The sequence below is a fragment of the Balaenoptera physalus genome (genome assembly GCF_965194825.1).
Source record: "Balaenoptera physalus genome assembly, chromosome: 14".
Lineage (NCBI taxonomy): Eukaryota > Metazoa > Chordata > Mammalia > Artiodactyla > Balaenopteridae > Balaenoptera > Balaenoptera physalus.
In genome coordinates, this window is record NC_138893.1 from 56362114 (window position 1) to 56376969 (window position 14856).

The 14856-nt window shown below is 38.1% G+C and overlaps 1 protein-coding gene across 1 annotated transcript in view; it reads right to left on the reverse strand.

Moving 5' to 3' along the window:
- Positions 1–14856, reverse strand: part of PDE6C (phosphodiesterase 6C) — a 67587-nt gene that overhangs the window by 19471 nt on the left and 33260 nt on the right. The window contains 1 exon segment of the mRNA XM_082423518.1: positions 8980–9067. Within this exon segment, the coding sequence (XP_082279644.1) occupies positions 8980–9067 (88 nt within the window).

Genomic DNA, 14856 nt, shown 5'->3' on the forward strand with positions numbered 1-14856 from the left:
AAAGAGTCATGTACCAAAATGTTCATTGCAGCTCTATTTACAATAGCCAGGTCATGGAAGCAACCTAAATGTCCATCGACAGATGAATGGATAAAGAAGATGTGGCACATATATACAATGGAATATTACTCAGCCATAAAAAGAAATGAAATGGAGGTATTTGTAATGAGGTGGATGGAGTTAGAGTCTGTCATACAGAGTGAAGTAAGTCAGAAAGAGAAAAACAAATACAGTATGCTAACACATATATACGGAATCTAAGGGAAAAAAAAAAAAAAAAGGCCATGAAGAACCTAGTGGCAAGACGGGAATAAAGACACAGACCTACTACAGAATGGACTTGAGGATATGGGGAGGGGGTGGGGTGAGATGTGACAGGGTAAGAGAGTGTCATGGACATATATACACTACCAAATGTAAAATAGATAACTAGTGGGAAGCAGCCGCATAGCACAGGGAGATCAGCTCGGTGCTTTGTGACCGCCTAGAGGGGTGGGACGGGGAGGGTGGGAGGGAGGGAGAGGCAAGAGGGAAGAGAAATGGGAACATATTGTATATGTATAACTGATTCACTTTGTTATAAAGCAGAAGCTAACACACCATTGTAAGGCAATTATACTTCAATAAAGATGTTAAAAATAATAATAATAAAAATAAATTAAAAAAATAAAAAAAAATTGATCAAATGGACTACATTAAAATTAAGAACTTCTATTCATCCAAATCCAACATTAAGAGTAAAAAGGCAATTCACAGAAAGGGAGAAAATATTTGCAATACAGATTTCTGACAAAAGATATATAAACCAGAATAAAGAATTCCTACAAATCAAGTTGAGAACAACCCCAAAACAGAATTTCAAAAGGTCAATAAACATAAACTGTAGTTCATATGTTAATCAATGCTATTTAATTTGACACAAATTCAGTGCAGTGTCACTGCATTCCCATCAGAGTGACTAAAATGAGAAAGACGGAAAGTACAAGGTGTTGGAGACGATGGTGAGCCACTGGAAGCGTTGGTAAGAACATATATTAGTACAACCATTTTGGAAAACTGCTTGTCAGCATTCACCAAAGTTGAACATATGCTCATCCTCTGGCCAAGCAACTCTATTTCTAGGTACATACCAAACAGAAATGCACACGTGTATTCACAAAAAGACATGTACTAGAGAGTCACAGAACACCATACGTAACAACCCTGAATCAGAAATCACATAAATGTCTTTCAGTAGTTGACTGAGTACATAAATGTAGTGTACACACACACACACACACACACCAAACTAAGAAAATAACAACGGAAGAAAGGAACACAAAAAGCAAATGAAAAATATATCAAAGGAAATACCCAGTGGAACATGAAAAATTCACACCAGTAATATCCATAGTTTCAAAACCATAAGAACTTAAAGAGGAGACTGCAAGGCAACAGTAAAATTAAAAGTGAACTAGCAGAACTAGTAGTAGAATGAAAAAAATGGAATTGAACATAAAAGCAAAATTGATGAAATCCACGTGAAAGCTATACTCAAGTAGAATAAGCAACTGAACTGCAGCAAGGGACATAGTCCACAGTCTTGAGGAAATTAAAATGGAAAAGAATAAATCTATGAAAATATACAGGCACCTCCCTGGTGGTCCAGTGGTTAAGAATCCGCTTTCCTATGAAGGGGATGCGGGTTCAATCCCTGGTTGAGGAACTAAGATCCCACATGCCGTGGGGCAACTAAGCCTGCACACCACAACTACTGAACCCTCGCACCACAACTACTGAGCCTGTGCGCCACAACTAGAAGGCCACACGATGCAACTAAGAGCCCACACGCCGCAATGAAAGATCCCATGTGCCGAAACTAAGACCTGATGCAGCCATAAATAAATAAATATTTTAAATATATATATAAACATAATAGAAATAAATGGCAAGAAGACTCAATATATACATAACTGGTATTCCCAGTGTATTAGAAAAATGTTCAAAGAAACAATGAAAATAAAAAACTTCCCTGAAATTAAAAAAAAAAAAGAATTCTATGGGTCATAAGTGTAACCCATGACAAGGAAAAAATAGATGCAGAATGGTCAATACCCAGACATTCAGACAAAGTTACTAAAATATGAAAAATTAAGAATCATATGAAAAGATATACAATGGAGAAAAGAAAGCCCCTTCCCAGTGGTGCTGGGAAAACTGGACAGCTACATGTAAAAGAATGAAATTAGAACACTCCCTAACACCATACACAAAAATAAACTCAAAATGGATTCGAGACCTAAATGTAAGACCGGACACTATAAAACTCTTAGAGGAAAACATTGGAAGAACACTCTTTGACATAAATCACAGCAAGATCTTTTTTGATCCACCTCCTAGAGTAATAGAAATAAAAACAAAAATAAACAAATGGGACCTAATGAAACTTAAAAGCTTTTGCACAGCAAAGAAAACCATAAACAAGACAAAAAGACAACCCTCAAAATGGGAGACAATATTTGCAAACGAATCAACGGACAAAGGATTAATCTCCAAAATATATAAACTGCTCATGCAGCTCAATATTAAAGAAACAAACAACCCAATCCAAAAATGGGCAGAAGACCTAAATAGACATTTCTCCAAAGAAGACATACAGATGGCCAAGAAGCACATGAAAAGCTGCTCAACATCACTAATTACCAGAGAAATGCAAATCAAAACTACAATGAGGTATCACCTCACACCAGTTAGAATGGGCATCATCAGAAAATCTACAAACAACAAATGCTGGAGAGGGTGTGGAGAAAAGGGAACCCTCTTGCACTGTCGGTGGGAATGTAAATTGATACAGCCACTATGGAGAACAGTATGGAGGTTCCTTAAAAAACTAAAAATAGAATTACCATATGATCCAGCAATCCCACTACTGGGCATATACCCAGAGAAAACCGTAATTCAAAAAGACACATGCACCCCAATGTTCACTGCAGCACTATTTACAATAGCCAGGTCATGGAAGCAACCTAAATGCCCATCGACAGACGAATGGATAAAGAAGAGGTGGTACATATATACAATGGAATATTACTCAGCCATAAAAAGGAACGAAATTGAGTCAGTTTTTGAGACGTGGATGGCTCTAAAGACTGTCATACAGAGTGAAGTAAGTCAGAAAGAGAAAAACAAATATAGTATACTAACACATGTATGTGGAACCTAGAAAAATGGTACAGATGAACCAGTTTGCAGGGCAGAAGTTGAGACACAGATGTAGAGAACAAACGTGTGGACACCAAGGGGGGGAAAGCCACTGTGGGGTAGGGATGGTGGTGTGCTGAATTGGGCGATTGGGATTGACATGTATACACTGATGTGTATGAAATTGATGACTAATAAGAACCTGCAGTATAAAACAAACAAACGCACAAACAAAAAAGAATCACATGAGTATCTATGCAGAAAACTCAAGTCACATTAGAGGGAGAAAATCAGATTGGCCATTTATACCTCTCAGGGCAATGCTTCAATGCCGAAAGACATTGGAGCAAGGTCCTACAATTTCTGAGAAAAACAAAGTGTGACCCAAGACCTTTATATTCTGCCAAACTGACTTTCAAAACTAAATGTAGGGGCTTCCCTGGTGGCGCAGTGGTTGAGAGTCTGCCTGCCAATGCAGGGGACGCGGGTTCGAGCCCTGGTCTGGGAAGATCCAACATGCCGCAGAGCAGATGGGCCCATGAGCCACAATTGCTGAGCCTGCGCGTCTGGAGCCTGTGCTCCGCAACAAGAGAGGCCACGATAGTGAGAGGCCCGCGCACCGCGATGAAGAGTGGCCCCCGCTTGCCGCAACTGGAGAAAGCCCTCACATGGAAACGAAGATCCAACACAGCCATAAATAAATAAATTAATTAAAATTAAAAAAAAAATTAAAAAAAAAAACAAAACTAAATGTAACAAACAGATCTTCTTAGGCATGTACTTAGCTTAGACTCTCTGGGAGAAACTATCAGATAACACAAATCGAGCTAATCAAGATAAAATAAAATACACAGGAATGGACAAGCCATGGTAGAAAGACTGTGGTTAAGTATCAGGCTCATTTAAAAGTAGAATTAGGAATAAACCCTTGTGCCTCTTTGGTCTTGGCCACAGAAGAGAGATGACAAAGGGAACACTATCATTTGGAAAGCATCACAATGAGACGCACACTGTGGCTCTAAGGCCTCCCACCTTCAGAAGCACACCTGTGACACATGTGGCTGCCCTACCAGGCAGAAGAGGAAGTGTGCCTGGAGTGCCTAGGCTGAGGACAGAACACCACTGGGGCCGGGCAAGTGAAGCACCTACAGATTGTATACTGAAGATTCAGGCATGGATTCTGGGGGGAACAACACCTAACCCAAGAGAGCCACTGGGGTAAGATCCAGTTCATCTTAGGGATTTCAGCCATTAGTCATGCAATAAATGCTCGGGTTTAAAAAAAATAGACAATTGTGGAAATTATAGAGTAAAATGAATTTTATAACTACTGATAACAGTAAAAAAAAATACTTTTAATGATAATAAATACCTTACAAAACAGAGGTGGAGATGCTGGAAGCAGTATAAGTATTCTATAATTGTTTCATGTTTCATAGCAGGGAGTTCATGGATGATGTAAAGTTAACACGTATGGTCTAAAATCAAACATCTAAATGCTTGTTATAGTTTTTCACACTTTCCCGTAATCACTGGTTATTGATTTTAGGGTTCTCTTTAAGAACTAATATCTCGGCCTTCCCTGGTGGCGCAGTGGTTACGAATCCGCCTGCCAACGCAGGGGACACGGGTTCGAGCCCTGGTCCAGGAAGATCCCACATGCCGCGGAGCAAGTAAGCCCGTGCGCCACAACTACTGAGACTGCGCTCTAGAGCCCGCGAGCCACAACTACTGAGCCCGCGTGCCACAACTACTGAAGCCCGCGCACCCTAGAGCCCGTGCTCCACAATAAGAGAAGCCACCACAATGAGAGGCCTGCGCACTGTAACAAAGAGTAGCCCCCGCTCACCGCAACTAGAGAAAGCCAGTGCGCAGCAATGAAGACCCAACACAGCCAAAAATAAAATAAAATAAAAAATAAAATAAAAATAAATTAAAAAAAAAAAAAAAGAACTAATATCTCTTGTGATAAGAACACAGTTCTCTTAAGTTCTGTAATTCTTTCCATTAAAAAAAAAAAAGTTTCTTCTGTTAAATTCAAGTAAAATTAAAATTTTCATTGAAAATAAATGGACTACCACTCAGCAATGAAAAGGAATGAATCACTGCTGATTCATTCATTCAGCACGAACAAATCACAAAATTATTATTCTGTATGAAAGAATCCAGCACAAAAGAGTAATTATTGCATGACTGCATTTATATAAAAATCTAGAAGATTTAAAGTATAGTGACTAAAAACATTTCACTGGTTGCTTCGGGCTGGGAGGAGAGAGAGGCATCGACTGCCTGGGGGCACGAGGAATCCTTTGGGATGACAGAAGTGGTCTGTATCTTGAGTGTGGTAGTTCCCAGGTGTATGAATAGAATCCATAGAATTTTTATGAAAAACACATTAAAGGGATGCCGCTTATTGTACATACATTACACTTCAATAAACTTAATAAAAACTCTAACCAAAAAAATAGCTTGGATAGTAAGATCCCATTTTTCTAAAATTGTTTCTATCCTTCTCCCTTTATATAGTCACAGAGGGCTACAATGAAGTTCATTAAATGTTAATGAAATGTCTATTTCTGAGTGATAGGATTTAAAGTGATTTTTTTAATATTTATCTTTGGAATGTTTCCTATTGCTTGAATTTTTATAGTGGGCATGTGTAATTTTTACAACAACTATTGTCATTAATTTAAAATATAGATAAGTCTATAATATTCCATGTGTTCTTCCGGGGAATTGTGCGGGACACGTGATGTAGAGACAGGTGCACAGAACAAGAGAGGAGGCCTCTGTCCCAGCCCCACTCCAGCTGGGCCCCCATCTGCTTAGCTGGTTTCACGTGCCCACAGAAAGCGTCTAACTTTGCTCCCCCTCTACCAATAACAGGCCATTTTTGTTCTCCTAGTGCCATGAAAATAGCAATAAAATATAAGTTCTGCATAGCACACCAAAATAGAAATGGCTCCAATTCATCCTGATGAGGGCACTCAGGGGAGATGAGTTCTAGTCTTCAATGTGGTACATGCGACACCCATAAGAGAAGATTGCCAACATGTTTGTGGTTTGCTGGTGACCATACACAAGATATTTAATTTCTTCTTCATTCCTTCTTTGTATAATACAAGGTCAATGTGAAAAAGCATAAATAAAGTTCGTGAAGAAGTGTTTTGAATAATAAAAGTGTTGTTATTTATGCTGAGCAATGCATTTTGTCACTCCGACAGTACACTGTAGTATTAAAGTTTCTATTCTGACAAATTTGGCTAACGACTTTTCCACCTATTCATTAGGTTAAAGGGTGGATTTCTGACTAGTTTAGAATACAGATGGTTCTGTCCTCAAAGCAGGGAATCCAACTCTACTGGGACATAAAGATATTTTAGTTCAAAGCCTGATAATATACAAAACAAAATGAGTAACGTCCACAATATGACAAAATTGCTAGATAAAATCATAAGGATTTCCCTTATATAAAAAAATTAGTTTTAAGTGTAAACATTTTCTTTATACAACAAATAAATAAAAGAACTATTGTCTCTCAAAAAAAATGTACTGAGACAACTGTATTGTCTCAAAAAAGAACATCTGATGGTTAAAATTTCATTTTTTTCAGCATTCAATTTGCCTGCTCATAAAATGCTCTGTGATTGCATTTATTGCCTAGCGACTCTATTTACAACCCTTAAAAGTCTGCAATTAGCAGGTCGAATAGCACTGTAGACAGGTCCTCGCCAAGGCGGTACGGATTACTAAGATGCAATATTCCTTTTTAGAAAGAATAATAAGCCTTTATATAGCCATCAAAACCAGTTCAGACTGCAGAGTAAATAACATTTAAAAAATTAAGATGGAAAACAACAACTCTATTATAACTCTCAAATCCCAGAAAGGAAAAACATATGAGCTACTAGGAGCCTTCCAAAGTTAAGCACTTAAACATTTGGCTGTAAAGGTTTTAAAATATATTTTGTTTTAGTAGGTAAACGTAAAATTAAATAAATTATTTTTGATACTACCTGCCTGTGGTATATGTCATCAGTGGGATGAATGGAAAATTCTTACTCAAAAATACAAGACTGTCCCAACCAGTAAAACAAAGACTCATAACAAATTGGATAATAACAATTTACTCTTATCTTCCTGAACTACTTTCAATTCTATTCTTTCTAATTCTCATAGGACAGATATTATCATCCTTTTTATGATACTACTGCAGGGACAGGTCCTGGCTACACATGAGAATTATGAAAATTCTTATTAAAAATGCAGATTCCTGGGTCCAATCCCCAGGGAGCCTGGTAAGCACGAGATGAAGCCCAGGATGTGTTTTTAAAAGCCTGCCCACCTCCGCCCTGTGAAATCGATCATTCTGACACAGATGGTCTGTGTCCCCCTGTCTGGATGCAGCCTGCAATCACAGGCTGTTAAAAACATTTAAATCATGTGTTTGTTTGTTTTGTTTTTCCACTTTTCTGCTGGTTGCCCTGTCTTACAAGTTTTCCCACTTGGCTTTTGATTATATAGAAGAATGTAGTGTTATCTTTCTAAACTTGGACATATTTCCATATACCCCCGTCCCCTGAGCCTAAAAAAAGATTATTATCGAAACTGAAAAAAGCTCCACTCTCCTGAGGGCTTATTTATCCTAACGAACTCATATGATTCTAGACAGTTTCTCTGTCGAGACAAAACAGTATTCCCTTCCATCTAATAATGATTCATTCTGGGTTAGAATTTTCTCAAGATATTTCTTTTTAAAGTATAACTAGATTATATTCACCACCTTTCTCACAAGCCTATATACCCCCCAAATAAAATCAGTAAAAAGAATAATGACTGCCTTCTACAGAAGGTTAGTAGTACATGATGTTGTGTAAATCAAAGTGAATTCAAGACCAAGCTTAAGCCACTTCCTGTGAAAAGCTTCCTGATCCCGCCCCTCTTCTCCCCTGTGACCTGCCCACTCCTGATTGTGACACCTCCCTCTGGAACTCTGGGGAGATTCACTCAGTGCCTCTGATGGCAGTTGTCCGATCTGTCGTATAGTCTGATTTCACGCCTGCCCCCCAGCTACCAAAGCTTGACTTTCTCAAAGATACAGACAGTGCCTTACAGGACATGCCACATGAACCAGAAAAGCAGGTGGCTGCATAGCCTCCTTTTCTCTTTACATTCATACATACCCAGGGTGCACAGAGCCCTCTCACATCCACCTTAAGCTTTTTCTTCTTTCTTCACAAACCCACAGAGATTCTGTGACTTTCCATGGCTCTTTTCTCCTCTATCTCAGCTACTTCCAACTTGGCTGTGCAAAAACTATTGCAGGGGCTTCCCTGGTGGCACAGTGGTTGAGAATCTGCCTGCCAATGCAGGGGACACGGGTTCGAGCCCTGGTCTGGGAAGATCCCACATGCCGCGGAGCAACTAGGCCCGTGAGCCACAGTTACCGAGCCTGCGCGTCTGGAGCCTGTGCTCCGCAACAAGAGAGGCCGCGGTAATGAGAGGCCCGCGCGCCGCAATGAAGAGTGGCCCCCGCTTGCCGCAACTAGAGAAAGCCCTCGCACAGAAACAAAGACCCAACACAGCCATAAATTAATTAATTAATTAATTTTTTAAAAAAAGAAAAAAAAAACTATTGCAATATAGCAATTTCTATCAATTGACTTCAATAAGGGTATATACTGTCAACCGCCAGAACTCAAGGCCGTCCTCTTTCTAAGCGTTTTCTGTGGCTTAGTGCTTTGATCCAGAGCTTGTGAGCTGCCCTAGAGAGAGAGAGAGAGAGAGAGACCCACGTACCTCATCCTGCAGGAGAGTCTTACTGTACTCCAGGCGGTGCCTCTCCAAGACGGACGCTCCATGAAGCCTTGCTGATGGAGATGTGGATCTAGGAGGAAAAGAATAATTTTAGCTATTTAAACATTACACATAAGGTTACATGATACAGAATCTTTACAATCTGAGGATTTTTTTTCATTTCTTCCCTCTCCCCTAATGCCTGTGAAACAGTTGGAAGTAACATATTGGAAAAGAATTTTTAGATTTAGAACAGGAGAATATGCTCTTTTTAAAAAATCCTTTCAAAAAAAAAAAAAACCTAATTTGTTAAATGCATAAAATGATTGACTTGTTTAAACTACGAAGTTTGGTTCACTCCCTGCATCTAAAATTGTTAACTTCCCTGGAGCTTATGGAGGTGACTATGACTTATAGAACATGTAGCAAACTTGTTGAAGCCCATAGTTTATTTGCACAGGAAGTGTATATTAAGAATTTCCAGGAACCAAAATGAAAATGATGATAAAGTAACATTTCTTTTCTCCTCTAAGACAGTGACATAAATTTAACTTTCCCATTTGTTAGTGGTGAGGTCACAGTTTTATGTAAAGTGGGGTCTTTGGTACCCTGTCTTTCTATAATTCTTCCTGTTCAAGGAAGGGGAAGCAACCTTGAAAATAAAAAGGTGTGCACAGGGAACTCTGTTCAATATTCCATAATAACCTAAATGGGAAAAAAACTTGAAAAAGAACAGATACATGTATATGTGTAACTGAATCACTTTGCTGTACACCTGAAACTAACACAACATTGTAAATCACCTATACTCCAATATAAAATAAAAATTTTTTTTAAAAAGAAAATAAAAAGGTGAAAAGAAAAGATGGAGAGAAGCTGAGGTGAAAGGTCTAATAGATAATATGAAGACTTTGTTATAGAAATATGGAATAAATAATTTTAAGGAAGGGAGAAATCAGAAATATGGGTGGCAGTCTTAGTAGAGTTTCATTTAATTTCAGAAAGAACAGAACTTTAGGGAGGAGAGGAGTCATTAACAGGTCACTAACAGGTCTGGTAAACCAAGTATTCTAGTTAGGGAACAATCAGACTATGTCCGATCCACACTATAATTGATCATAATTTTAATACATATTCAAATACCTACACTGTGTCAGCACTGGAGATTTAAACAAATAAAAAAAGCTCAATTTCAGTTAGAAATGAGTAGTATCTTAGTTCCTTTAGGTTTAAAAACATTACTCAAGAAAGGCTACTGGGGAGCTAGATATTCAACCAGTCTCAAAATAACACCTCACGGATTACGTATTAATACAAAGGAGAAAATGTACTTTTGCATAAAGAGATCTGCTGAATATTACTCATAAATAGTTTAACTTAACCTTATAGTTAATGGAACAAATTGATATCATGAGCCTCCTGATGCAATGCACTGAGAAGGACACAACATCACCTACGTAGAATTCCCACCAAAAATGTTTACCCTGAATCCAGTAATCAGAAAACAACTGGACAAATCCAAATTGAGGGATATTATGCAAAACAACTGGTCTAGACTCTTAAAAAATGTCAACATTCTGAAAGATCCAAAAAAGTTAAGGAACAATTCTAGATTAAAGGAGATTCAAGATATTTGATGACTAAATGCAATGTGTGAGCCTTGATTGGACCCAAAACAGAGAAGAAAAGATAGTTATAAAGGACATTATTGGGAAAATTGGAATAAACATTCTATATTAGATAACAGTATTCTACCAATGTTAAATTTCTTGAGAGCGATCATTATATTGTATTTATATAAACAAATGTCCTCCACGTTCTCAGGAAATATGTGCTGAAATATTTTCGGGTGAAATGTCATGCATGAGGCCTGCAACTATCTCACAAATGGTTTAGTAAAAAAAAAAAAGAAAAAATTATTTTACACACACACACATCTGTTAACCCAGTTGAGTAACATCCCAACTTCCTGAAGGAATCTGAAGATGTGGGGTGGGTGTGGGCGACTATTGTCAGTATATTCTGGGAAATTTTGCAGTGGTAAAGATGATTGAAGACTGGATACAAGTAAATTTTAACCTAAAATTTAAGAAGTAGAAAATGGTATAATCTGTAGATGACAGAACAGGGAGATTGATGTTAATCTATGAAACAGTTTAAACTGCTTCACAGTTTGTAAGCACTTACAGAATAATTACTAGGAAATTCCAGAGAAGGTTTAGAAAGAGAAAATGATGCTGAATTGATGTTATGAACACTTTTGTGATATGGTTTGTGAGAGAGGAAGGCCAGAAACCGTGTGTGTCTGGATTTCAGCAAGACAACTGAGAAGAAGCTTCAAGATATGTTCTGTATGAGTTGGAATATTGAGTGTGGACAAATACTGAACAGCACCACCCAGTGAGTGCTGTTTAATTAACTGTCTTCCCCAGGGATAGGTTCTAGCCCCAAGTCTCAGAACTCTGCCCTGGTTTTGTCCTGATGCACAGTTTTATCAGTGACTTGAATGAATATTGATGGAAATCATGACTATCTAATTTTCAGATGATAAAAAAGCTGGAAAAAATAACTAATCCATTGGCTGACAGACTGCTTTAAAAGGCAATTTCAATTAAGAGTGGAATAAAGAATCAGATTAACACAGCAAAGGAAACCATAAGTGAAATGAAAAGACAACCTACGGAATGGGAGAAAATATTTGCAAACAATGTGACCGCCAAGCGATTAATTTCCAAAATATACAAACAGCTCATACAGCTCAATATAAAAAAACAAACTAACGACCCAATCAAAAAATGGGCAGAAGACCTAAATAGACATCTCTCCAAAGAAGACATACAGATGGCCAACAGGCACATGAAAAGATGCTCAACATTGCTAATTACTAGAGAAATGCAAATCAAAACTACAATGAGGTATCACCTCACACCAGTCAGAATGGCCATCATTTTAAAAATCTACAAATAATAAATGCTGGAGAGGGTGTGGAGAAAAGCAAACCCTCCTACAGTGTTGGTGGGAATGTAAGTTGGTGCAGTCACTATGGAAAACAGTATGGAGGTTCCTTATAAAACTAAAAATAGAGTTACTATGTGATTCAGCAATACCACTCCTGGGCATATATCAGGAAAAGACGAAAACTCTAATTCAGAAAGATACATGCACCCCAATGTTCACAGCAGCACTATTTACAATAGCCAGGACAAGGAAGCAAACGAAATGTCCATCGACAGATGAACGGATACAGAAGATGTGGTGTATATATATACATGGTATATATACCATACAGAAAATGTGGGAGATATATATATATAGATATAGATATAGATATATATATATGGTGGACTATTACTCAGCCATATAAAAGAATGAAATAATGCTATTTGCAGCAACATGGATGGACCTAGAGATTATCCTATTAAGTGAAGTCAGACAGAGAAAGACAAATATTATATGATATCACTTATATTTGGAATCTCAAAAAATCATACAAATGAACTTATTTACAAAACAGAAATAGACTCACAGACATAGAAAACAAACATAGGTTACCAAAGGGGAAAGAGGGAGGGAGGGATAAACTAGGAGTTTGGGATTAACACACACACACCACCATATATAAAACAGATAAACATCAAGGACCTACTGTATAGCACAGGGAACTATATTCAATATCTTATAATAACCTTTAATGGAAAGGAATCTGAAAAAGATAGATTATATATATACATATATATATGTATATATATAAAACTGAATCACTTTGCTGTACACCAGAAACTAACACAACGTTGTAAATCAACTAAACTTCAATTTAAAAAAAAGAACCAAATTAAGAAGATGTTGGTGGGAATGTAAATTGATACAGCCACTATGGAGAACAATATGGAGGTTCCTCAAAAAACTAAAAATAGAATTACCATATGATCCAGCAATCCCACTACTGGGCATATACCCAGAGAAAACCGTAATTCAAAAAGACACATGCACCCCAATGTTCACTGCAGCACTATTTACAATAGCCAGGTCATGGAAGCAACCTAAATGCCCATCGACAGACGAATGGATAAAGAAGAGGTGGTACATATATACAATGGAATATTACTCAGCCATAAAAAGGAATGAAATTGAGTCATTTGTTGAGACGTGGATGGATCTAGAGACTGTCATACAGAGTGAAGTAAGTCAGAAAGAGAAAAACAAATATCGTATATTAACGCATGTATGTGGAACCTAGAAAAATGGTACAGATGAACCAGTTTGCAGGGCAGAAGTTGAGACACAGATGTAGAGAATAAACGTATGGACACCAAGGGGGGAAAACCGTGGTGGGGTGGGGATGGTGGTGTGCTGAATTGGGCAATTGGGATTGACATGTATACACTGATGTGTATAAAATTGATGACTGATTAAAAATAATAATTAAAAAAATGCAAAAAAAAAAAAAAGAAGATGAAATTTAATTAGGATTAAATATAAAGTATTTCAGATCATGTTTGGATTATTATGTCAAACCCCAAGACCCACATTTAAGGAATGACATAAAAACACTGGAGTGGGTTCAGAGAAGAATAACAGATAAAATTATATGTATAGAAAATATTATATGAGAAATGATTAAAACAAAACTTCAACCAGGTATATTCAACCAGGAAAAGAGGAGGGGGAAATAATAATTCTCTTTAATATATGAAGGAATAGCCTGTGGATGAGAAATGATACATATTCTAACAGCTTCAGAGACTTGAACTAGGACCAACAGAAGTTATAAGGAGACCAATTTCAATTTGATGTCATGAAGGACATTCAGCCATTAGAATCATCCAAAAATATAAGAGTCTGCCTTGTGAGCCATTATAAAAAATAACGGAATGTAGACTAGAGACTCGGGAAGAAATACAGTAGGGAAGAGGCCTGCGTTGAATGTGGGGTGGGGGAGGATGAGATAAATGCTAAAATTCCTCAGATTTTTTGCTGATAACCACATCTCTTCAGACACAAAACAGAGGTGAGTAAAGGAGACTGAAAGATGAGAGAACTGAAAAACTAACCAAGAAAAGGGGGATGAAAGGAACAAAGAAATCTATGAACCTATAAAAGAATGAAGCAGAAAACAAAATGGCCAGAAAAGTGAACAAAGAGAACAAAAGAACTCAAGGGAATAATAAAAATTTGAAAATGGCAAGTTTTCTAGGGCATTGCCAGAGGGCGGCATAGTCTAAAGCTGGGAGATAAGGATGAAAACCAGAACCCAGAGGGTTAGACATTTTGGAGACAAGAAATCAGACCAAGGGCACAAGGTCAAGCCAGGAAGCTGTGTCCCAACAGCTTCAGCTTACACTGCACAGTAGCCTGATCGGTACCATCAACATGAGAATAATAATTCAGTCTTATTCAATCTTCTGCTAACTGTATTTACCAGTGTAATGTCTCCAGATCTTTGTGGACTCCTGAGCAATTCCCCCAGCACAGTAAGGGCACATAAGGAGATTCATCAAGAATCATTATGGAGGACAGGGTGCAAAAAGACACTTGATCACAGCAGCTTAGCGGAGCTGCCAGAACCATTACACCTGTGCTAAGGTGCCTGCGGTCAGGAACCCCTCACACAGGTCCCAGTCCTTCCACCACCACATGTTCTTGCTGTCCAGTCCACAGAGAGAAATGCAAGAAGGTCAGCACGCCCATCGCTGATGAACAGAAGGACCCACGTAGACTCCCAAAGCCAGGCCAAAGCAGCAGCCTGGGATGTGGCCTCATCCTTTCTGCAATCCTGGAGACAAGATGCCACATCCAATTTGGCTACTTCTTTTAATCTAAGGCAAGTTAGATTTGACTGCTTAGAGGCGGATAATAGTACCTCCCACATGGGAGGGCTGT